Source organism: Apis cerana, linkage group LG10 (genome assembly GCF_029169275.1).
Source record: "Apis cerana isolate GH-2021 linkage group LG10, AcerK_1.0, whole genome shotgun sequence".
NCBI classification, from domain to species: Eukaryota; Metazoa; Arthropoda; class Insecta; order Hymenoptera; family Apidae; genus Apis; species Apis cerana.
In genome coordinates this window covers 4,793,089-4,820,111 of record NC_083861.1, presented here as the reverse complement: position 1 = coordinate 4,820,111, position 27,023 = coordinate 4,793,089, and the positions used below count along the sequence as shown (strand labels likewise).

Sequence of the window (27,023 nt, the reverse complement as noted above, 5' to 3'; positions counted from 1 at the left end):
ACGATGAATGGTGGCCTTGAGATCATTGCTGAAACTATCAGAATTATAAAATAATTACTAGAAAATTGAATTTTTATGAGCAAATAATATATCACGAATGCCTAAATTATCGAGTAGATATAGTTTATTATTTATATCGGGATTTGATGTATAAATAACATGAAAAAATTTCACTATCGTGATGTTGAACGAAGATATTTTGCGATGTCTGAAAGAGTATATTCATTACATTCGTTCATTACATCACATAAAAATATTTAATGGGAGCAATAGGGAAGTAAGTTTGATTATTTGTATTTTCATTTATTTTTCTATTCGGTCTATGGGATATTTTTGTATTTTTATCCTTCTCGTAAACGATGTAACTATAATACATTATGAAGATTCGTAATTATGCGTTACTTGCATAATTATATCACATGTTTCTTTCGAAGAATTGTCATTATTTTCTTATTTAACATTTTTTATTATACAACGTTTTCGTCAATTCTAATGTGTTTTATGTCAATTATGTATATTAAGATTTTCTTAGTTCGTTTTCATCTACTATCATTGCATAAATTTTATACAATTTTTTTAAAAATATTGAACGTGTTAACAAGATTATAAAAATGATTTTATAATTAATATTGTTAGAGGTATTCGAATATATCTTGGTATATTTTCAATTAGATAATAGAAAATAATTGCAACATTTTATAGTTATTGGTATCGTAAATATATTTCTTTGTAATATTGAATATTTTTTAAATTATTAATATTAGTATTTATTTATAATATTTCTAGTACTTTTTTCATTATTTCATATTTATGAGTATTTTAATATTATTACCTACTTTTTTTTTTAATAATATTTATCAATTCGATTAAATATAATTTTTCTATTAATTTCATTTAAACTATCATAATTATCAATATTCTTTAAGGAAATTATTAATATCACATTTTTAGTATTAATATCTAATAATAAAAATACATTTTTTGTAAAGATAATATAACATAGGTATTGCATAATACATATATATCACGTTTTGTAAATCAAATGTGTTTTCAATGTTCTACTTTTATATAGGATTTTTTTCTAATTTTTTTAGATTTAATTTTTAAAAATATTTTCAATATTATGAGTGATAAAAAATATCTATGTGAAATTATATTTTTAAAGTAGAAGCATAGAAAAAACATTTTAATCTCTAACAATATTAATCAACTATTGAATTTTGGAATTTTCTACGTAACGATTTAACGATTTAGATTTGTATTCGTTACATCTTTAAAACTTAACTGTATCTGTAAAAGTTCTAAAATACTATTTTATTTATGGATGATTTTTAAACGTAATATATTAACTTCAATGTTATTTTAAGAAAAAATAACATCCTTTACTATAAAATAGAGATTTTACACATTATCCTAAGTTCAATACACAACATAAAATGTTACATAGTTACATATGTTTGCATGATTTTTCGAATATTTAAAAAAGTATAATAAAATTAATTCGATATTGCGTGAAGTACATGCACGATGCTATTTGTTGCGAAATAATCCCGAATAATATTCGAGCATGATCAAATTATGAATAAACAAAATTTAACATTTTCACGTATCATTCCATCATCATCATATTGTAGTATTATTTGTAATTATTCGAACAATAATAGAATTCGATTATAAATTCAAATATATTATATAATTATTAATTGAAAAATTAATTCAAATGTGTTTCTATTAAAACAATCCACATAAAGAAAGAATGAAAGAAAATATTAAATAAGAATATTTTTAAATAAATATTAGAAATAATATTTTCTTTCTTAGAAGATTCTTTCTTAGAATATTTTATGACAAGAAAAAAATTTACTTTTTAATAAACTCATTTCTCATCATCATCATTCCCAATAATTTTTAAAATTAATACATTTCCCACGTAATCATATTTGTATATAAACAATAATACAAAAACTCGGTAAAAAAGGAAATTAAAAAATTTCTTTTCAAATGACTAGGAATTCTATGCATTCGAATAATCACCAACAATTCTATATCTCTTCGATTCAACAATCTCCTTTAATCACGTGTACAAATTTTACGTATTGTAAAATATATAATGTACACCAAACTCCTCTATACTTCCATCCACATTTCTTACACATCTCGTTTCGTATACCTATATTTTATACCTTGAACGGTATAAAAATCGTTTCGTGACAAGGAACGAAGAAAAGAAAAAGAGTATCGAGATCATTTAATAGGATTTTCTTCACTTCTTGTCTTCCGGTTGTTTCTCCACGGTTACGTTACACCTAAATCGATCGCTCTCCAAACTCGGATTCGCGCTGCCATTTTGTTTCGAGCATTCTTTCGCTCGATCGCGCTCGTCAGTTTGCATTTTCTTCAACCTTTTCGCGCCAAATTTCTTCTTACTCTCGTCAGATGGCATTTTCTCGATTTTATCGAGATTCTTCGCGTTATTAATCGCCTCTATATTATTCGTTCGTTGACTCTCCCTCGAACACTTGACGCCATCTTGTTCCCTGATGAACGCTTGGTTGTCGATTCCGGTTAAATTGTTCGATTCGTTCTTCTCGTTCTCGCCCCTCGAACGTTTCTTCTCTTCCAAATCGATCTCGATGATTCCACTCTCGAGACCATTTTGCTTCTCCACGTTCTTCGGTTTCTTTTTCACTATGTCGTTCCCCTCCACCTGCGGCCGTTTTTTCAGATAAGCCACGTTGAAGATGTAGTACATTATACCCGTGATCAGAGTAACCACTGCGAAGATTCGATACGTCGGTCGAGTGCCGAAGGCTTTCATTAGGTATCCACCGATCAAGCTTCCTGAACCCTTGCCTGCGAGTATTAAACGATGATTGTTATTAGAGGAGCGTGTAGTTCACGCGTGTAAAATGTGCAAAGTGAACATGAACATGATATGTACGATATTATGGTACACCTTTATTGTATAAGTTGTATATAAAGTTGAATAATAATAAAGTTTGTATAATAATAAGTTTGATCGAAGATTATTTCGAAGAGATATAACGATGGATCTGCTATTTTCTGTATTATCATTACGTGCTTCAAGAGATTTATACTTTTATATTTCTACAGGATTTTGAATATCGAACATCTTATTAATAAATATATTTGTTCTTTCAGGTATTGTCATCGTGAATTAAAAAACAAATTGCAATTTCTTTTGAAAAAAAAGAAAGGAAGAGAAAATTGCTCACCAACTCCGTAATAAACACCGCCTAATAATCCTTGTATCGAGCTGTCGGTAGTGGTAGTGGATAATTTTGCCGCGTAAGTAACAGCGGCGGTGAAACTAAGCGATAAAGTGACGGATTCTAACGCTTCGAAGAAAAGAGTGTGCCAAGGATTGTATATCAAGGAGTAACCTGTAAAATGATGTAGACAGATCATTGAAAGATTCAAGTTGGATGTGAATTTAATGTTAAAAAAATTATCTGTGTATTTTTAATAAACAAAAAAGTTATAACAAGGAAAACATTTTGCCAGAGGATGATATTCTTGAACCCTAAATAGGGAATGCGTAATTAAACCGAGCACTTTAATTAAAATCGACACTAAAATCGAATTCCTCATCCTTTCATTCGGATACGATAAGAAGTTATCTTCACGTCGAATCTTAATTCGTTTATATAAAATAAGTGTAAATAAAGTCGCTAATAACCAGTTATTTTTTTAAATTCGTCCCAAAAGGGAGTCGTACGTTTCATCGAGGAGAACTCGTAAGAATTAAATATGATTGCTTACCGCAAAGTCTTATGGCGTAAAAAACGAAGCCTATAAAAAGTACATTGGCATGGCCGATCTTCGATATGATTGGGCCAGATAGTACCAGTAATGGTATACCGGCGATACCGCCTACGGTTATGGTGATACCCATGAGTGATCTTGATCCTCCTAAATCTTGTATCAACCAAAAGAGGAACGATTCGATGTATCCCCAAGCGGTTCCTGCGGAGGGGGAGAAAAAAATATTTATCTCCGGTGGAAATCGTCGGTTCTCGCGTCAAGTTCATTGAGATTTTTTTTTTTCTTAGAAAAATTTATAAATATTTATCACGGTGGAAGAAAAGTTATTAAATATATCGTAATTCTTACTTCATTTTTCAATTGAGACAGATTAGAAATTTTATGAAGTTAGAACGCTTTCAAATGTTCAATTAATAAATAGAGAAAATATATTGTATTATGTAAAGCATATATACTGAATTAGTTTGCATTTTATATAAAAAAAAATATGAAAGGAAAAATTTTCTCATCAAATTTTGCCTCGCTCGGAAAATAAAGAAAGCTTTGGCATTGAAGCCACTTTTTATTTTATCCCGATATCTCAATCGATTCCCAAAATATAAAGATTCAAAATATTTGGAGCGTTTAAGGTAAATATTATGAATGAGCCAACTACGTTTCTTCTTGGAAATGCGTGCTGTGTTTTTCCAGGAATCGTTTCTATTGTCTGAACTTTGAGATAGGTCAGTGATGCGAGCAAGAAGTCCGAATAACAGATAAGAATAAAGATAGTAAAAGATCTTCGGATTCAGAAATCGGAATAAACAAAAATACAATTTAAAGGACACAAGATTCTACGCTTCTAATGATCGTAATCGACCCTTGACCGGAAGTTATATTCGGATTTAAATTTTTTTCTTGAGATCATTTAAATTTGATCTTTGTTTAATCGATCAATTCCGGTTTAATTACGTTAATTCAAATCAATTTTATGGATTGTGAGAAATATCATTTTCGTGTTTGCATTCGAGTATTCTACCACTACTATGTAATAATTTTGTTTTATCGACGAGGAATGTCAATGTCGGTGCAATTTCGTTATCCGACCAGTGTGTCAAAGATTGGCGGAAACGAGCAATGACAAGGATTGCGCAATTCATTTGAGCGTATACTTTTTCAAACGTTATTACAAGGTTTCGTAGAATTCAGGAATGCAATGATATAACTCGTTTATTAACCTTAAGTGAAATTATCATAAAAAGGAAAGCAGAGATTTTTACCGAGAATGAAACAGGCGATGAAGAGGGCCGCAGCTTCTATGTTCCTTAGCACGGTGAAAACATCGCGAACGACATTTGTGGCGGGTGATTTGAATTCCAAATTAATGGCGAGCATCAGCACCCCTGAGATCAGCTTTAGAGCCGCGTATAGATAAAATGCTGGCCTGGAAAATGCGCAACAAGAATAAGAATTTCCCTAAATGCAAAATTATTTTATCTCGAAAGTTTCTATTATAAAATATATAATTATAATTCAAGATAAAAAATTAATCTTTACCTGAAATCAGTGTAACCTTTGCCAGTGCTCGCATAATCAATGAGAAGTCCAGAGAGCGGCGATGATATCATACCACCGATGCTGCCGTAAATCCTTTGAAGCCCATAATCAGCCTTTTGCTCGCGCAATATGGCGATTACTGCACCCTCGAACATGGCGAACGTTGTTCCACCGATAACACCTGCAAGTAAAAATCACAGGTAAAGAAAATATAAATTCTGTTTTATTAAAATGAAGATATATAATCGTAACATGTTATACAATGTTTTTGATTTATCTTGTTAATCATTTCTTATATATTTAAGCAATACTCACCGATGAACACTCTAATGGCGAAATATAACCAGAAAGTCATTCCAACGTTATACTCGATCACCATTTTTGTATTCGAGCACATATCGCTACGAGGTGCAGTAACGATGCACCTCTTACTGCAGTCTTCCGTGTTCAGAATTTTATAAGGTTCTGAGTTTAAGGAGTAATTAAAAAGTGGTAGGGTCAGAGTTATTCGGTCGGTCTCCAAATCGGGATTTCCGCAAGTGATCTTCTGAAATTCTTTGTTCGTCCACGCTATTTCTTCCGATAGATATCTTTGTCGTTTCTTCTCTCGATCCTCTTCCGTGGTTTTTAAGATTTTTAATTTTGACTTGTACGAGTGATAATTTGTCTGATTGGTATTGTCCTTAATGTAAAAAATAATAAAATTATCGTAGAGATAAAAAGTTATACGCATAAAAAGAGCTTAAACATTTAAATCTTTAATAATTATTCTGTGATAACTGTTTTGTTTCCTGTCTCAATTTCTCTTTAATTATTCCATCTTTCATTTTTCTCGATTAAATATTTATGATACTGATGTATTCACTTTACCTTGTGAGATATAATTGGGTTGAAAGTACAAAGAGTACGATTCTCATAGATCCTGTTCGACATGGCAGGATCTAGAGTTGATATCTCAAAATCTTCTATAAAACCAGACACAGTGCACGAGAATTCGTACATCTGATTGGATGGAAAGAAATACTCGTTGACAGACAATTGTCGAATCGATGTCTTGAAGTGCTCGTTGTTCCTCAACTTCCGGTGTTCCCTTAAATCTTCTTCTATTTCCTGCGAAAATTGACTAGTTTTAATTTATCCTTCTTCATCTTCATCAAAATTATCTTTGTTAAATTAATTTAAATTAAATTAAAATTTTTCTAAGGAGAGGGTAAAGTTAACTTTTGTTTTTAATTATAATTAAAATGAATCTGAAAAGTTCTAAATTCATCAATCATCACATCGACGAAATAAATTTAGTATTTTCATAAATTTAATATCATTTTTGATTGGAATGGTACCTGTGGCATTTCGTTTTGAGCAATTGAAAATTTGAACGAGGAATTAGCTGTTTCCACGTTGTATCGTTTGATCATGTATTGCTTTGATGATAAAATTGACTGCACTTCGGTGTCATTACGAACGTCTAGACGACACATGTAACTATAAAAAGATAGATTGTTTTTAATTAAGCGTTTATTTTTATTCTGTTTGCAAAGTGGTTTGTAAATGAATGAGAAAATTCTATGAGGAAAAATAAGCCGAAAAAAAAAAAAAGAAAAATTTTTCATCCGATGCTTAGTTTTCGAAACAAATTTGAAACCTAATAGATAAGTTTAAAACCAACATCGATTACAACGAAGAATTATATTATAAAAAATTATATTTATTATATAGGAGAATTATATTTCCAATACTAATTCATTTTTATATTAGTTTTGATATTCGACAATTATAATAATAATTACAATAATAGAGATTATAAAGTATCGCCTCATAAAAAAAATTAATAATTAGTTAATTCTTTAACTATTTTTTAATACCTTTAAAACAATAATACTAATCAGTTATTATTAGTAACACTATTAATAACTAATTGTTTATTGATATATAAAATCAATTTTGTAGTAATTGCAAATTTTATTCGAATTTAATTTCCATTCGATTTCATTGGAAATTGATTTTACATCTTTTCTTAATAATTAAAATAACATTTCAAATCAAATAAATAACATTTTTCAAGTAACGTTGTTAATCTGAACACTTAATATCCATCAAAATAAAAATTTTTTCAGATGAAAGTAAAGAATCGTTCAATCCATTACGATTAACCAATAAATAAAACTCTTAATTTTAAACTTTTAATTTTAATAAAATCGTTCGAACACGCGCCCTTACCTACCCGCAACTCTCTATCGTGGTGGAGATCTTGGGTTGCAAGCTCGTCTCGCAAGGATGATTCTGGCTCATGGTGTAAAGCAACCCATTATTCCCCGTACATCCAAGGTCCATAACGACCTTGTTCGGAAATTCCACGGTTATCCTGCCGATCGGTACGAGCAACAATAAAAGGGCTGCGATTCCGCCGAACGATGAGAACAGGGATAGCAAAATCTGAACGAAAACGTTTTGAACATTAGTAGATTTGTTGTTTCAGTTTTTTGATGACGAACAACGACATCTCGTTTACATTAGACATAGTTGATGGAAATTGATTTAATTTTAAAACAATTATAAGGATGTTTGATTAATTGAAATTAAATTGAAAGGTTTTATATAGTGAAAATTTATTATAAAATTTTACTTTGAAATTTCCGACACGATCAGCGGCCATTCCAGCCAAGGGTGGCATCACCATTGCAATCACTGGTGTTATGGCGCTCATTATGGCAGTTTCCTCCACATTTATGCCGAGCTCCCTCATATGTATCGTCAAGTATGGATAAAGTACATAGAGCGCTGAAAATGATGATTCAAGACTACATAATTATTATTAAAAAAATAAAAAAGAGAAAGGAAGAAAAATTAAATCTTTGGTCCTTGGTCAAGTAAAAAGTACACATTGTTACATTTGAAAAGGAAATTCATACAAAGATGAGGAAAGAATAAGAAGGATGTGATAGAATCTATTTCAAAAATAAGATTTATAATGGAATCTTGGGATTAATATTGTAAACTATGAAATATAATTTAAATATATCGATAACAAGAAATGTTATCGATATAAATATTAATGATAAAGAAAATAATTTAATGATTAATAGATACGATATTTAAAAAATATCGAACAAATTTTTAGATCCTACTTTTGATAATATATAAATTAAAAATATAATTAAAATTATAACGTTTAAATACATACTCGATGCTTGAACGAAGAATATCATTTTAAGAGGTAGCAACTCCTTGTGCCGGAAATCTTTGATGATCCTCCGGAAAAAACTCTTTATCAGCATCATCTTGTTATTTTCGAAGAATAGCCACTCGTATACAAGAATTTCGTAAGTAATAACAGCGTATAATTCCAGTCAAATGTTAAGAATTGCATCAAGCATCTGATATATTTTTAATAACACCGCGTTACCGTTGCATACTTTTTATTTTCACTGCAAATAAGATAATTTTATATAAAATTTGGCGTAATTACACAATTTTAATTTAATTAGACAATTGTTTTCTTTTAAGATAACGATTTAAGATCGATGAAATTAAATTTCCATAATACTAATGTAGCAATTGTTGATTTAATCGATAAAAATATCGAGAACAATCAGACAGAAAGAAAGTTGGTATCGTAATTGAGGTTCGTCATAAAAGAAGCGTCGAATTTCACTGAATCGATCAGTGACACATTTATTTCGTGGCAATACCGTTGCAGATGACCAACTTTGCTTCATCGATACGTCAGCTGATTATCCATATACGATCAGCCTTATATCCAATAACGAGTTAATAACTTGTTATAGATATTGAATAGATATGAATATTCGAATAAATTTGGTCAGAGGATTCATTAACCTGAGATTAACAGTGACGAGTTAAAGTGATGTTATCACAGAGTTTATCATTAGTCAGTAGAATGGAACAACATTGTTATTTCAAATTATGTAAAATCTTGTGGAAATATTTGAGTAAAAACAGATTAACATTGGTTGAATTATCAAGAAAGAATGAATAGGGATCTCAAAATTATTTTTTTTTTTATATATCACTCTAGTATAATATTTAATAAGTAAGAATAATATTTAGTAAACTTATCATTTGATAAATAACTTAGTTACTTCAAATTTTTTTGTTACATGAATAGATATAGTATGCTATTTAAAGAATGAGGATGTTTAAGACTAAAGATTCTAAAAGCTTCGTTATTGACAGTAGACAAGAAATAGTAGCCCTGGCAGTGTACGATGTATCAATACGAATGTCATGACTTTTACATAACGGTTTTACAATTCACACTATACGTCGCGTGGTATGTGTATGTTTCGTTATTGTACGTCAATTTCCGGTTTGAAGAATCAATAGGCGGCCAAAATATACGTATGAAATAAAAAAAAAAAAGAAATGATATTTTATGTTAAAAGAAAGATGTTAAAATGATAATTTGAAAAACGAATGGAAAAAAAGATAAGTAAATAGAAAATTGTACTAAAATAAAATTATAAATATAGTTTTTAATAAGAAAATTCATTTGATCTTAAAGATCTGATTCGTATGATATTAATTATTATTAATTAATTATATTTAAATTAATATTACAATATAAACGAATAATAATAATACAATAATTAAAAAAATAATAATATTTATTGGATTTAATTGGAATTTTCAAAAATTATTTTGTTACATTTATAAAAATCACATATTTAATGAAAAAAAACATTTACGGAAGAAACGGGAAAACAATTCATTCAAGTCTTATCGTCTATTGTCTAGCCTTCGGAATCATGGTCCTCGATTCTCTGAGCAAACCTTCTCTCATGTTTAATTCATTTTTCGATTATCTTTTGATTACAGTATACTTTTACAACGATCATAGGAAACGAAACATAGCGGAACCGAATAATTTCGATCGAAATAGAATCTGTAGTATTAAGATGTCGTATGTCATGCAAAGATATCGATTGAAACGCTTGCGTGACGTACTTACATACCTTTTTATCGTGGAAAATGAATAATTCAAATCGATGCGTGAGACGGAAACCGAGATGGTAATTAAACATGACAAGATTACGTAATTCTACGTTATGTGTCAGATGCAATTGATTATTCAAATATTGGACATACTTTCTCGAGATTTGTCCAAGTTATCGTACGTTAACCTGATATTAAAGTGTGATTCTATAATAAATTTTATATTATATATTCATCGTTTCCTCGTTTATCATAATTATAAAAACGGAATAGAAATAATTTTCTCGTTTGTTTGAAGATAATTGGTGATTAGTATGCTTATAATGTACATGGAAATTATAATAGATAATAATTAATTCCATTGTGTGTAAGTTGTTTTATTTATAATTTTAAAATGATGAGGTTATTTTGCATACAAAATACATCTTTTCAGATATCTTTCTATCTATTTCTCTTCCTTTATCTCTTAAACCAGATAATCAAAGATATACGATATTAATTTAAATTTTATATTTGTTGTGCATGTAATTTAATTTAATATAATTTAATGTAATGTAACGTAACGTAATGTAATTTATATTAATTATACATATAAAGTGTTAAAAATGTACAGTAATTGATACTTATAATACGATATATTAATATTTATATAATTTACAACAATATGATAACAATTTATAATTTGTATTACTTTTGTATCATGCTATAATAGTTTATATAACATTTTCCAACAGAATTTTGAACGAGACTTTTAAATTATAATCACGATGTTCGAATGGAATTAAATTGCGCAGAAATAAGGTAGAATATTAAAATTTTCATAGCAATGTAGCAACGATTAAATGCCATTCCGCACCGCGTTGTTCGTTTGAATTTTGTGTTTCTTATATGCCAATCTTTTAATGCCGAATGTTTTCAAACGCACAAACGATAACAGTGTCGCTTGTACGAAGTTCAAGAAGCAATCCATAGTGTATAGTCTCGGATAACGTGCGTTTGTTTTCAAAAACAATCTCGATAGAAATATTTTAATTTTACAACATGTATTGCCACTCGTCTAATCACCTACGAATCAAATAACGTTACCATGATCGAAAAGCATGCTTCTGAAAAATATTACAAAAAAATATATAAAAATTAATAACGTCAACTTTATTAAAATAAAAACTTCAACTTTTTGCTTTATGAATTTATGACTATAAATGTGAAAAATTTATTTATTTATTTATTTATTTTTAAATATTACGTGAAAATTGCCGAGATATGCCAATAATATGCATATGCACATTAACATGAACATGAAAACATTTTTTTTTTTTTTAGATAAATATATCTTTTTACACGAGTTAGTTATGTTAAAAATATCACATTTTATCAGTCGTGAATAATCAGAGTATTCTTGTGATTTTTTTTTTTTTTTACATTATTCTCTCGAAGAATTGTTGAAAATGTTTTTATATTTGAAACGATTTTTTTTTAACTTATTTCTAATTCTAATAAAGGATAAGTAATCGAAAATAATTATAAATTAAGGATGATAGGATAATCATAATATGTTTATGATATATATGATTAAAATCAATTTAATTATTGTGATTTATCGTTTCTTAAGACAATTATTTTCTTTGAGGGACAATTATAAATAAACATCACGATTGTTATATATATAATATATAATGACGATAAGAAAAGTACATAAAAAAATAAAAGTATAAAATTCGTGATTTAAGTAGATATGACGTATATATGTATGTTTTTTAAAACAATATACGAAACATACAAAACATACAAAATTATATGCGTTTAAAATCATTTAAAAACAAAACTCTTTGCATTCCATTTTTATACATAAATTTCTTAATCTTCTTAAATTTTTTAATTTTCTAATTTTCAATTTAAAAAAATACATAAATATATCCTTAATTTATTCGTGACATCAATCGAATATCGAACGAAGTACTATAAAACGTTATTGAAATCGAACGAGACATCAACGAGACATAAATATTTTCTACTTGATTACGAAACATTTGTTACCACGAAGCAAAATACCATACGTTTTTCACGAGGAAACTGTTCATGACTCCTCTCCATGGTGGAATTACAGCAATCAATAGCTCGATTACGAGATCACGAAGACAAATCTTGCAGAACTCTTTTTGAAAAATACATGAATCAAGATATGTGTCAAGATACGAAAGTTAATAAATTTCTGCATATACATCCTTTTATACCGCAGAATGGTGACATAACGAATTGAAGGTCGGGATGATATTTATATGCAACGCGATGTCTGTTTCCGGAGACTCGAAGAATGTTAATTTCAACATTGAGAAAAATACTAGTTCAAAAGAGCATTTTTCAAATTTCTTATATCTTCTTTCGCGACAATAAACTTCCTTATATTTTATTAATTAAATATAGAAAGAATTTTGTGGTTTTATCATAGCAATTTGTAATCTGGTAATTTTATAATGGAATATGATTTATGATTTTTTCATTTTTTTTTTTTAAACTAGACTAACTAGATTGTGTTAAATAGAAAGAATTATGTAGCAATTTCTCTTCTTGGTTACATTGTGATGCAAAGATTTAAAACTTTCTACACTTTGGAGTGGAAATGTTAGCTTTCACAATGTTTATGGAGTCAATACAGCTGTAAAAAGTATTTGCACGCTGTTGTTACAGCATTTAGATATTATTTAATTAAAACTATAAATATTAAATATCATATAATTTAGAAACTCTTTTACGTAATTATAGAAATTTAATATTGTAAAAATTAAATTGTAGAAATGAATTTGTCAATTCAAAATATGTATCGTAATAATAATGTGACAGTTTCTCAAAAAATAGAAATAAAATAATTATAATAATTTTGATTATATAATAATAATTATATAAAATAGTAATAAAAAAAATTCATATCTTTGAAAATTCACTTTCGATAATGAATCGTAATGCTCGAGGAATTACTTTGAATATGATTATGATATTGCTATACAAATATCTTTTTTTAAGCATAAAACTAAACTTTATGTTTCCTTTCTTTTTGCTCATAAATTCCATTTAACGTAACCTTTCTCTTGAGTAAATCAGGCTTGCCAACTTCACAGTCATTTAAATTTCATTAGATAAAATAACATAAAATTAGAATTATTAAGACATATTTTTAACGAGTGAATATCTTTATTATATTCAATTGAGAATTAAACTCAAGAAGAAAACTAAAAATGGATTATAAAAGATTATACCTATTAAAATTAAAATTTTTAAGAAAACGATTCTTTGATTATCAAAATATTATTCACTCGTTAAAAAAATACCTCAATGATTTTTTAAATTCATTTTCATCATTATTCTTATACAACTTTTATTTTAATAATCTAAGATTTTATTAATTATGAAAAAAATCCTGTAAAAAAAATTAAACAATTTTAATTTATCATAGCATTTGCCATTTGTATGTCTGGTCTTCAATTATCACAAATGAAGGTGATATAAATAAATGGTACATTTTTAATAACTCGCAATATATAAAAACACATAAAAACGATGAAGTTGATTAATGAAATACATTCATTATTTGCATAAATCAGTAAAATTGAATAATATTTTTAAAGAACGCTAATTTTGCACTGTGCTCATTCCAAGAATTACAAAATAGTCTGTCAGAATTTTTTTTGCATTTACATAACTTATCGTATATTATTTTATTAAACCGTAGGAAATAAATGAATAAGATTTTCCATCGAGATATCAAGAAATTATTTTAATTATTTTTCGTAAAAAATTTTACTCGCAAGAAATTATGTTAATGAAGGACAAGGTTACGTAATTTGTAAAACTAATAAAATTAATAACAATCAAGCTAATAATATATAGTCTATTTGTGAGGATGCAAATTATACAAACTATTTATTATTAATGATTAATAAAAATTTGTTTTGAAAGTCATGAATATTTATTATTAAAATATACAAAAGTTTCATTCATATCCACATTCTATTGAAATATTTTTTTACGTTTCTCAAATTCCAACTATTGAATTTATGAGCAGTTTTATAATGATTAATTAGTCATACGTATTATAAAAGATAATCCATTGTATTTACTGACGATGAGATAACAGTATTTAGAACTACTAAAGCAATTTTCCATTCGATAATTATTGCTAATTAATTTTAAAAAATGTATAATACAGGATGTAATGAAGTAAGCGAATGTTTAATCGGGAATTTATTTAAAAATTCATATAATATTACTATCTTATTTATCTTTATTTATATTGTAAATATCATTTTATGTATTCATTTTTAAAATATTAATAAAAAAAATCTTATTTTGTTTTATTTCAATTCAAAAAATAAGCATACACAATGAATAAGTAAAAATTCAATTCAAATTAAATTAGATTTCTATGTTCAATCTATTTTGAAAAGTATTTATTCAAACATTTTCTAATTACTTGATTAAAATGTGGAATATAATTATGCATAAATTACATCTGAAATTTAATATTCTTTAAAATTTCCATTTTCCTTATTTTACTGCTCTATTTAGAAAATTTATTATAACTCATAAATAAATGGAAAAGTTATGAATCTTTTTCATTGTTTGGATGTGCAATCAACTTCTGAAATTTCGCGTACATTACATCCTGTATTATTATACTAAAAATAATATTCATATGTTAAATTTATGTTAAATTTATATTAAATTTGTCGAGTCATATTTTGATTAATATTATTTTCAATTAATTAAGCTACAAATATTATTTTTAGGTAACTTTAGCAAAACTGAGGGCTTACTTTGAAACTTTTGGAATATCTAATAAATTAGTTTTGTTTATAGCTTTATTTTCGATATACAAAATAAATCCAAATCTCTTTCATTAAGAATTCAATCATTTTGTTCGCAATAATCAAATACGTTCAAAAAGTATCATATTTTGGGGTAATTTCTTCCGTTTCTTTTCAGAAGACGTATCTACAGATGAGGCGATCCGGCAATAGATTATGAGATACGGCACAGTAATTACCACGAATTGTCAGCGTTGTCGGAGCTGAATGTTGGTCCATTACAAATGTAATTGCATAACTCGTGCAGCGTTGGACTTTGTTGGACGAGTCCGAGTGCTAAGTATTCTCTTCCTGAAAGATTCTACTTCTCTTCTCATTTTTCCCTATCTTTTATTTTTATCTCTATCTTTCTTTCTTTCACTTTGGAAAAAATTGAATGAAATAGAAAAAGTTTGCACGCGAGGTTCAGAAGTTTGAACGCATAATGGTTATTAAATAATTGCGTTCAAACAATGACTTGTCGTGGAAACATATAGTGGTCGCGCAAGAAACGTGTCTGATCGAGTATAGCGTGATTATTTTCAGAAATTTGCTGTGTCGAATCGAGGATAATATAATAATTTTAAAATTATTTTATGCACTATTTAACATGTTATTTTTCTCTTGAATTTTTTATTGACACAGTATACGATCACATTCCTGAAATGCTCTGTCGCATTTTGTATTAATTTTCGATATAGAGTTTTCATTTTCCTTTTACGTAATAAGTGGACAATGTCTCTAAGTAGACGCGTAATCAACAAATTTTCTCTAATTCCTTTCTTTAAATTTTCAGATGGGATTTCTAATTAAAAAGAAGATCGATAATGCCAGTTTGAGAGAGACATTTATGCCAAAGCAAGGACAAGTTTTTCCTAATCGATCCTAATGTATCGAGGTTCGTAGAAACAAGGAGAACTCAAGTAGTACGGAAGCATCGTAGCTCAGTAACCCGCGACACGTTTTCTATTCAAGGATTGGCATTGCATATGGAATCTCACGAGGCAAGTATCATACTCTCATACTAATTTCTGTTGTTTGATCAACAAAAAAACTACAATGCAGATCGAATATACCAATCCAAATAGATTTTCATTTAGTTATTAAAATATTTTCTTTTATAAAAATATATATATTTTTTTTATTCACGAATGGAATAGATAGAAACTATTAATGTGCTTAAGTAATTTTTTATTTTTTCAATTTTAACCCTTTTGAATATAACTTTTTGCAAGAAGATGGATAATAAATTTTTATTACTTTTGAAAGATTGTATAAAATATTTAACTTTCTCAATCATTGCAACCTATCAATAATTATTATCGTTACTCGTTGCAATTGACATACTTTACTGTGGAAAATAAATAAATAAATAAATAAGAAACCTGTCTGGAGCTTCGATTCAAAAGAATTATATTGAATCACATATATATATGCATATGTGTGTATGCCATCATAAATCTCCGCTATTATCCATTTTATCTGATTATGTGGCCGGCGCTGCGAACGAGCAAAAATGGCATTAAAATTGGCGCAGCGTGACCAAAACATTCTATACATTTATACATATTTTTGTTTATTAGTAATTTTCCTTGTTATCGACTAATAAACAAATTCATAAGAAAAACAATCCTTTTTTTGTTTTTAAAAAGACTTTTAAATGAAAGTCTATAGAAAAATGTATTGAGAATTGATTGACAAAAAAATTTATGATTAAATAACATGATATTGAAAGTGAAGAATAAAAAAATGTGAATGAATATGAAAATGAAGATAGAGATAAGATGAAGATAAAGATAGAAAAAGAAATGGAGAAATAATATTTATGAATATTCAGGTAAAATTTTTGAAAATTTATAATAATTAAAAAATTAATTTTAGATTTACATTATAGAATAAATATTATTTATAATATTTTATTGTTGTTTAATAAAAAATATTTTAGGTCAGTGATTGTGATTTAAACACATCATAAATATATTATAGAAAAGAAATAAAAAGAAAACATGAGTAATCGTGGATATATCGTAATTTAAATCAATTTTAATTTTAACAATCATATAATTTTATTATCATATAAAAATGGAGTAATAAAAAAGCGTGTAAATGGAATAAAAAAAAGCATCATCGCACATCTATTGTAGTAAAAATCTCGAAAAAACATTGACAATTTAGCAATTAAAAATAATCAGCAACTAGATTTGTCCTGTATTCTTTCATTCTTCTTTTTTATTGCTCGCAATTACCGTGAATTATCTAATATTTCGCATACAATTACTACGTTCTAATTAAAAATTATAGATAAAATTGATTATTGCTCCAATTTAATCGATTTTAGAAAATAATTTGTACTATATTAAAATATATCCACGATAGAATCAAGTAATTACACGAGCAACTAATAATAACTAGATTAGAATTGCACAACTCGAGGAATCATTTTACAAGTAACTATCTATTCCATGATAAAAAAAAATTACTAAGATCGTGTCTAAAGTTCTTATATTTCATAGATGTATGTCCATTATATCTAAAGATTTATTAGAAATATAAAAAAAAATTTTAATAATTTTAAAAAATTAGTAGGATTTAATTAATTGTAAATAAAATAAAAAATACATTATTAATTAAAAAAATTATTTATTATATTTACACAATCGTTAGAAACATGTAATTTAAATTAAACGAAAAAAAATTGCAAATGAAATATTAATAAATAATTATAGTGATTATAACGAATGACTATTAGCAATGATGACTCGAAATAATTATAGCATTTAAAAGAATTAAATTTGAATTTAAACGGAAACTCGGTTTACTTAAGTCAATTTAAGAGAATATATATAGTAGTTATTTGACATTTGCATTCATTAGAGATTACAAGGTTTGATTTAAAGAGTAGATATGGATCTGTTGTAAATAGAATTTTCTTTGTATTTCTAATGGACTGTGTATTCTTAAATAAGGAAAAGAGAATGGTGATTGTTTATAATGGAATGAATGAAGTATTTTACTTCGTTATAAAAATAAGAAACGTTGATAACAAAATATGCACACAAGCTAATTCACTTTTGCAATTAGTGAATTATAATTGATAACATTATAAATTAAATTTTAATGTTACTATATATCATTTTTAATTTATAATTATAAAAGAAAATGAATTTTTTCTTAATTAAAAATCGAATATTTAACTTTAAATTTTATCTTAAAACATATAAGCATATATAATGTAAGAATTAAAATTTATAATTTATAAGAAGGAATTCTCGAATAATATAAAGCTCTTAAAAATATTGAGATAGAAGAGGTACGTGTCAATGGTTAATGCTTTTAGAGAATAATTATTAGATCATCGCTATCGGTAGTATAAACTATTATTCATGACAAAGAGGCAGTCGATGATTCAGTACAATATTATTTAGATAACAAAAGTTTAAGAAACAGTGTCAGTATGTCTGAATTATATATGTATATGTATATATATATATATGAAGATGAAAAGATTCTAATACTGATTAATATGTAAAAGAATTTAAATCTTCATTGATATAATAAAAGTGAATATAATGAATATAAAGAATATTTGAAAAATGGAAAAAAAATTTTCTGTACATGAAACATTTTTTTACTTAAGAGAATATTAAATCAACTCCCAAAGTTTTAATATTTCCTTTTTTTAAATAAAAATTTTAAACGTGTCTAAATATAAATGAACAATTATTTTTTTCGTGTTCATTCAATTGCAATAAATATTCCTAGAATTATTCAAAAGAACGTTGAAACTTTGATTATTATCAAAGAGTATTATTAAGAATTCCATGTATAATTTATCATATTCTACATATATACAAATTAAAATTAGTACTTTTAAATTGTGAATTTCCTTATAAAATAATGTATATTCATGGCATTACTCAACTGTGTTCTAAAATAAGCAATATTTGTAAAATTAAAAGGTAATAATCGTGCATCTGGTAATCTCGATTTCAAATATTTATAGTTTCGTCATTTTAAACGTGACATTATGTTGAATATGGTAAAAGACTAATTGTCACATCGGAAGTGATTATACAATAAATTCACACATATACGTATATTTTATTTTTCCAGCTAATATAAATCTATGTTATAATTTTAATACAATATTGTATAATACAAGACTATAGAATATCTTGTATTATTTAATCATTTTATTTAATTATTTGTTTAATTAAATTAAATAAATTAAATAATAAAATTAATTTTATAATTAATTAAATTAATTAATTAGAAAATTTCGTCTCATTTAAACAATTTCTACGTGATTTATTTTCATACGTAAAAGTACGTGGAAAATTGTATCATTGTATCTTTCATAATATTTAGTATAAATATTTACATTAGAGATTTTACATTGAAGTCTCTTACGGCCTCACATCGAAGAATTATTATTGATGATATTTTCAGATATAAACTTTTCATCGAAATGGTACCACTAAATAATTTAAATTGATTCTGTTTCATTCAATCATACATAATATTCGTTATATGTATACATAAATCTTTTCCTGGTAAAATTTTTTAAGTTTAATTCAATGTTCCTTTCTCTCATCGCGGTATCGGTCTGCAAATCTTCTTGACATAGATTTCCAACAATAAGTAAAATCCATCGTTACGTAAAAACACAATGGCGACCGTTACCAAATACCATGCAAATTTACGAGTTTCTCTTACGAGCAATGAAATATCATGCTTATTGTTGAACATTTTAAGTCGATTTTATCAAGGATGTAAAGTAGTTAACTTTTAGTGAATTCTAAAAGTTTCTTGAACGTTGTACAATCTTTTTTGAAAAAGATTGATATTAGGATAAATCTCGTGCTAATGGAAATATTTCGTGATTTTAATTAATAAATTGTAATGTTTTTTTATTTATTTAAAAAGATTAAGATTCAAATTTCCCTTCATAATTATTAAATTTCGCGCTATTAATTATACTATCACTTTTCATTTGCGGTCTAATTATTGTTGATCCGTAACAAATCCATCAGTCTTGAAACAGATTTATGAATAATATATACTTCAAAGTTTGTGCCATTTCTTAACCACTATTCATTCTCGATTCCTTTTATTTTATGGTACTTTATAAATTTATGAATATAAAGATTTATAGAAGATAAAATTTCTTTTTTACTAACCGAAGAAACTAAGAAAACACTTTACGATGTTACTAACCAAGGTTTCTCTCATAAATAGTAAGGGTTCAGTAAAAGTGAAAGAGGAAAAAATTTTAGTTTTCTACGATCAATGTAGAATATAGAATATATCATTTTTTTAATATTTTTCAGAAATATTTTGAACCAAATATTATACACTTTTTATGTTACGTTACAGGAAATCGTTAATCCTAATTAAAATACCAACAAGATGCATTGAGAAAAACGTCAAAAATTCAACGTAAGACGACAAGAAATTAGACAGAGTTTTAATTATTATCTCATAAAGGCTAGATAAATCAGAATAATTATAAATCCAATAGTGAGCATAAAACGCAACGATAGAAAGATGCATAGAAATCGAGAGCAAGCTGAAAGCTATGCGCCGATCCATCGCTAGAGGGGAAAGGAAAAAAAAAAAAGAAAGATGAATAGATCGGGTATTCGATTTCGATTGCGCTTTCACTGTTATATATATAATGAATATATGTGTACACGAACGTGATAACATCGACACCGTCGAACCAGGTCAAGTGCATTCAATAACTATTATACCTTCTGTGCCACTCCGTATGCACCTCCGGAGTGCATTCAAAGGAACTTACAAATTACGTTGTTAGTAGTCCGCGACACGCGTCACTACTAACACTGGATGACAGAGACCACGATGGTCCGATCTGCGTCATTGATCAATGATCCGAATGATGCGCCACTCAAAACAATTAGACGCAACAATTTATCGCAAACAATTGGATTTTTGATTAATTATTACATCGGTATTCGAGTAGTCAAGATATTTTACTTATTTAAAGTAAAATTATAAATTTGATTAATCTTTTCTTCAGAAGATTATTAGATCCAGATGATGTTTGTTATTTATTATAGATTTATATTTTACAGAATTAGCGAAATTTAATAATTTTAATAATTTGACATAAGAATTATTGTGTCTGGATTATAAATAAATATTGGAAATAAACGAATCGAATGTAAAAATTTCAACAACGTGCACAATATATCATAAATATGAGACACGTGTTAAGTACAAGTGAAAAAATATTCGCTTAAAACAATTCGTTTTGCAAAAAATATATAAGAAATAACAAATTTCATCGTAAATAAAAATTTGCTCATTAACGTATCTGTATTTATTATGATTATGAAATTTTTATTTTTGACGTACTGAAGAGAATGTATCGTTCACCTCGAATTTCTTTGTGCTCTATTTTATTAAATTTCCGGAAATACGATCATTCGAGGCCACTACTCTCCGAGTTAAAAAATGGTAGACACAAATTGAACAATTCAACCGTAAACCATTTCTTCTAATCAATGACAACATGATAGCTAAACTATAAAAAAGATAGAAAATGTTGGATACCCTTATCCATTAAATGGGGTTGCAATATTCCTTCGATGTCTTCAAGTAGATCACCATAAGATGGATCATTCAATGGCCGATGGATCCTTTATTATCAGATTTATGGTATAGAAAAATATTTATCACTAGTCATAATTTAGTTTATATTTACGTTATTATATTAATTTAATTAGTTTAATCTATAGTACTATAAATTTTGACTCATCGAAGCTCAGAAAAATATAAAAAATATAAAATAAATAATTCGGCTACATAAGTATTAAAAGGTTATATCAAACTTCGAAACGTATGGAGTATGTTTTCCTTTTTCTCCATTTCCTATCAGATTTCCGGAAAAACACGATTACTCGAGGCCATGACTCGTTGTTTTAAAAATGGTAAACAGGAATTGATTTTTAAAAATACGTAAATTTACTTCTTAATTTTAAAAATTTATTCAAAGGAAAACGATACTCGATTTCAACTCAATAATTAAATCGTTTTCTTTCTTAAGCATCAAAAGTGATCTCAAACTCCAGAGTTAGAAAACATCAACAATCATTCCTCTTCGTTTTAGCAGATTTCTGGAAACACGATCGCTCGAGGCCACGATTACTCTCTGCCTTAAAAGTGACGGAGAAGAATTGAAGAATTTAAAATTCACCGAATGTCGTGTCGGGGGCGATCTCGTTGAAAAGCAACACTTTATTAAAAATTCTCTACCTATTAGCTCTAGCCACGACTCTGCCAAGTCTCTCGAGAGCATTGAAAGGAACTCACAAATTACATTATTAGTACCCTCGAACACGCGTCACTGTTCGCATCGGCGTGGACAAGCATGGACAATTTGTACGTGATCGATGAATGCCCACTTTTGCACATTTTGCCACAAACATTTTGCACATTTTTCGCGAAGGAAATTTTTCTATTTCCATGTGTTCGAATATCGGATTAAAGATTAAGGATTTATTATTAAAGTAAACGGTTAATTTAACCAAATCTTGTGTCACATTATAAAAGAAATATTATATTATTTACATGATTTTACATACAATTTACATAATTTGAATAAATATCAACACTTCATGCAATTTAACATCCTTCGTTTATGTCTCATTTTCGGATACTTTCAAAGAGTTTTCATTTTTGTACATATTTTGTAAATTTTCTATATGTTTAATAAAATAAATAGACTTTGATAAATAGACCAACATTTTTTTCAGATCTTTGAAAACCAGTAAAAAAAATAAAATAGGATGGATGTAAATGATAGTTTAGATTAGATTTTTATTTATGCTTTGAATTATGCTTACTATGTAAAATTAATTAGTTTTAATATCATTTTGCAAAATTATCGTTGCAGTTATTTTAAAAAATAATACTTAAAAAGGAATTGGTAAATTTCTTTTAATTTATTTGTTACTCGGATATAAATAAAATGTTTGAATGTCGATACAAAGTAGATATTATTTTTTGAATGATTGGAATAATAATGTATTATTATTAAATATTAATAAGTTTTAGCAAGTTTTTAATAAATTAAAAATATTTGAAATAAAATAATAAGCTTCTATAAAATTCTTACTGTTTTAAATGAATACATTTTATCCTTATGAAATTTACATATTACAGCATGAAATTTTCGCAAGTTATTAAACATTTTTACATTTCATTATATTTTACATTTCAGTAATCTTTCAAGATATTAATTTAAAATACTATTAATAATTTCTATAATAATCTTAAAAATTATTTAAAAGCAAAAGCAAATATAAATTAATCTAATTTATAAATTAATAATAAGAATTATGTATATTATCTATTTATTAAATTATTAAAAATAGTATTCTTATTTTACTAAATATTCGAATAAACTAATATTATTTAACTTTTTTACCTATCATTTCTACTAAAAAATTCTTTCACACCAAATTTATACAATTGGACAATTACTCGACAAAAATTACCATTAATTCTTTAATCTTGACAAATTAATTTTTATTGTTTTAGAATATGGACACCCCACAACAACCTGGTAACTCAACGCGTGTACAGAAAATATCAAAGAGGAAGTAGTAATATCACCAACCAATAAATAGACTATACCTATTCATACAACCTCGAGTACACGCATACGCGCGCGCGCACACATACACGCAATATTCTTCATTCACCTAACTACACCAACAACAATTACCCCAACAGCAAAATGAACAACTTACGTTCGTCCACCATTCAATACCAGGAAGAAGAGGCATCAAGCAATTCGTCGTCTACGAATTCTCGGCTAGCCACGAGGACGTCCTACTTTCCAATTAAAAAAAAGAAAAAACTCTTGAATTTCCTGCACGAAGTTCAATTTCTCACACTTACGTACGCGATATTTTTTTAAAAATTTATATCAGATTTTTAGATTTATAAGAAATTTTCAACAAATTTTGTCAAATCGATTTACAAAATCGAAGATATACCGCGATTTGGTATTAGATGGGTATTTTTTTATTGTGCATGATCAACTTCGATAACGAGTTGAAACGATCGAAATTGCGGTTTCTTAGACCCGAAGTGACGAAGAAGTGACGATTGCAGATGGGTCCGTTCTGCGCGCCGTCGAGCGCACTACTGCTGGGACCGATCGCCGGTGGCAACGTACCGGCTCCAACATAAGCGTATTCTAAACGTCAATCGGATCTAAGACCGTGACCGCGATGCACCGTGTTGATTTTACTTGTTCATTGATTGTCTGTGTGTGTGATAAGAGACTGGTACAAATATTTTTTGTTTTTTTGGTGGAAATTTAGAAAGTTCGATCGATTGAATTTTGTAGAGTTCGAGACAATTTGATGGGATTTTATAAATTTTTGGTGGAATTTGACAGAAGTTGAAGAAATTCGATGAAATTTGAAATTTCATTACAATTTTTCGATGAAAAATGAAATTTAAAAGGAATAAATTTAATGAGATTTTATGAAATTTGATAAAATTGATAATTCGATAGAATTCTGTAAAATTTTATATATTAATTTATTTTTTTTATTTATTTAACTATTCGAATTTTAATAATTCACTGCTTCTAAAAGATATTCTAAGAGGATTTAATATATAAGAGAATTTTTTTTGATTTATTCGTTCTTCGAAAAACACATTCGAATAAAATAAAAAGGTTTTCTGATTCTTGATTTCTGAGAATTAACTGTTTTTTAATATATATATATATATATAAATTTGGCTGAAACAATTTCAGAAAGTGGTGGGAATGATTCCGCATTTGCTATCTGCTTATATGTATTGCGAGGCATTATTCTATTTATATACTATTCATATTCGTTTCTTATTAGAAAAATATTATCTAAAAAGGTAATTGACGCATTGCTACACAAATATATATATAATTTATTCAAGCTAATGCATGTATTATGTATAAATTATTTAATTTGTAATATTATTATATTATCTTTAGATTCAAGATTAATTCAAGATTATTTCAAGAATAATAATAAAAAAATATATATATTTAAAAATTATTATATATACATATTAGAAATTTTATTATCTTATTAAAGATTAAGGATTAACATGAAATACAATATCATAATTATTAGAATTATATTAAAATTATATATCATGTTATATGTAAAAAAAAATAATGATAATAAATAAATAGAAGAAAATCGTATTAAAGCAAAATTCAACAAGTCACAAAGTGAAATATCAAGCCATCATTCAATAATTTATACTTGAATAATCCATATCATTTTTATTCTCTCCTTGTAAATTTAAATGACATGTAAAATTAAAATTAATCATCCATTATATTTTTATATTTTATTTCAGTTGCTCGAAGCAGAAGTAGCAGATTTCTGCAACTTTTCATCACGATTGGTGTCGCAAATCCTTGACATACATCATTATGCCGTTATTAAGGCAGGATGCACATAGTGGATTCGAAATTAATATATATATATATATATATATATATATATATATTCGCCATTAATAATGATTCATTACAGGAAATAAATATATAATATAGTTCATAATTTTTTTTCTTTCTCCCTTTAATTGGTTTTAATTACAATCATATAATTTTTTTTTATTTTTATTACTAAGTTTGTCATTTTTAACATTTTTTCTTAATTTATTTTATAATATTATTATTTATTTTTTTTTGTTATTTTGCGTTATGATAAATATAATCACTTCGGAAATAATTTATTTTAATAAATTATCAATTTCTTTTACATATAAATTTTAATTGAAATAAATTTTTAGATTTTTCATTGAAATAATTTTTTTTATTTATATCACTTTTATTTTAATGGTGAATTTAGCGAATTAAATTCACGCTCCTAAAATTGACCTTTATAAAATTTGTTCTAATCATTTTTATTTTTAATGAATAACATTTTTTCGCATTATTTATATTTATAAAGAATTTTATTAATTTCAATTTTTCAACTGAAAAAAGGATTATAGTCACAAAAAATTATTAATATTTTGACATATTATTTTCATATATAAAATTCTGTAATATTAAGAATAAATAATAATAAGAAAAAGTTAAATTTAATTGAATTTTATAATTATTCCATAATTATAAAAAGTTTTAATTCTAAATATTGCAATTTTTGATTTTAATCAGTTATATTTTAATCAATTATAGAATTAGATAACAAAAATAAATTGGCAAAAAGTAATGGAATTATACAAATGGCTAAGCAAATAGAAGTTTCCAATAGATTTAATATTTATTTATTACAATTTCTATTCAGATCAAAGATGAATACGAGATAAAAATTGTTAAAACAATTATTTCTTACTTTCTATTTTTTGTTTAATCTCGTGAACAATATTGAAGGATCATTATTTTATATTTAACTTTTCTTTTAAACAACAGATAGTATTATTTATTCTTTTTAATAAGATAAACACGTGGTGTTTAAGAGCAGTGGACCCCTTGTTTTTTTTATCTTATCAAGTGATTTAAATATGTATAAATGAAAAGTAAAAAGTAAATCTTAGCATTCTCTTGAATCTTCTAGAACGGACAAATAATGCATACGTGGCATCGTTCAGTTACAAAAGTAGGACATTGTGAAATTTGCTTCTAGGGACACTCTAGGCATCCTTTTCCCATGCAATTTCTGATTGTATTTGTCGAGGAAAAGTTATTTAAAAAATAAAATAGGTATATAATTGACAAAATTGTTTTATTATTATATATTGAAAATTTATTAAAAATTTAATACAATTCAATGGGATATTATAATTTAAAGGGAAAAAAATATCTTATAATATTATGAAATAATGTAAAATAATATTAAAAATAAAATTTAATAATGCTAATTG

At 26.5% G+C, this 27,023-nt stretch overlaps 1 protein-coding gene and 2 long non-coding RNA genes across 8 annotated transcripts in view; 2 read left to right on the top strand and 1 right to left on the bottom strand.

Moving 5' to 3' along the window:
* Nucleotides 1-16,124, top strand: part of LOC107995705 (uncharacterized) — a 34,867-nt gene extending 18,743 nt beyond the window's left edge. The window contains exons 3-6 of one of the 5 annotated variants that reach the window (XR_009831568.1): nt 3,163-4,415; nt 4,477-5,522; nt 15,256-15,417; nt 15,913-16,115. This is a non-coding gene — a long non-coding RNA (uncharacterized LOC107995705). Of the gene's footprint in view, nt 1-3,162; nt 5,523-15,255; nt 15,418-15,912 lie in introns of all 5 variants that reach the window. The other 4 variants (XR_009831567.1, XR_009831566.1, XR_009831569.1 and 1 more) reach the window with 4 other exon arrangements.
* On the bottom strand, nt 107-24,036 carry LOC107995702 (uncharacterized). The gene is made up of 12 exons (XM_017053349.3): nt 23,897-24,036; nt 8,504-8,747; nt 7,946-8,100; nt 7,544-7,755; nt 6,663-6,804; nt 6,193-6,432; nt 5,638-6,004; nt 5,323-5,503; nt 5,046-5,209; nt 3,784-3,987; nt 3,237-3,404; nt 107-2,853 (listed from the first exon to the last, which is right to left on the bottom strand). Exons 2-12 carry the CDS (start codon nt 8,598-8,600, stop codon nt 2,264-2,266), a joined length of 2,520 nt encoding a protein of 839 aa, XP_016908838.1. The 5' UTR covers nt 8,601-8,747; nt 23,897-24,036; the 3' UTR covers nt 107-2,263.
* On the top strand, nt 16,763-25,655 carry LOC133666843 (uncharacterized). 2 transcript variants are annotated; one of them, XR_009831576.1, is made up of 6 exons: nt 16,766-16,953; nt 20,493-21,125; nt 21,215-21,800; nt 22,252-22,523; nt 23,685-24,439; nt 25,509-25,655. It is a non-coding gene; the product is annotated as an uncharacterized LOC133666843 (long non-coding RNA). The 2 variants fall into 2 exon arrangements; XR_009831575.1 differs by having other exon boundaries at nt 16,763-16,953; nt 21,215-22,523.
* The last annotated feature ends 1,368 nt before the right edge of the window (nt 25,656-27,023 follow it).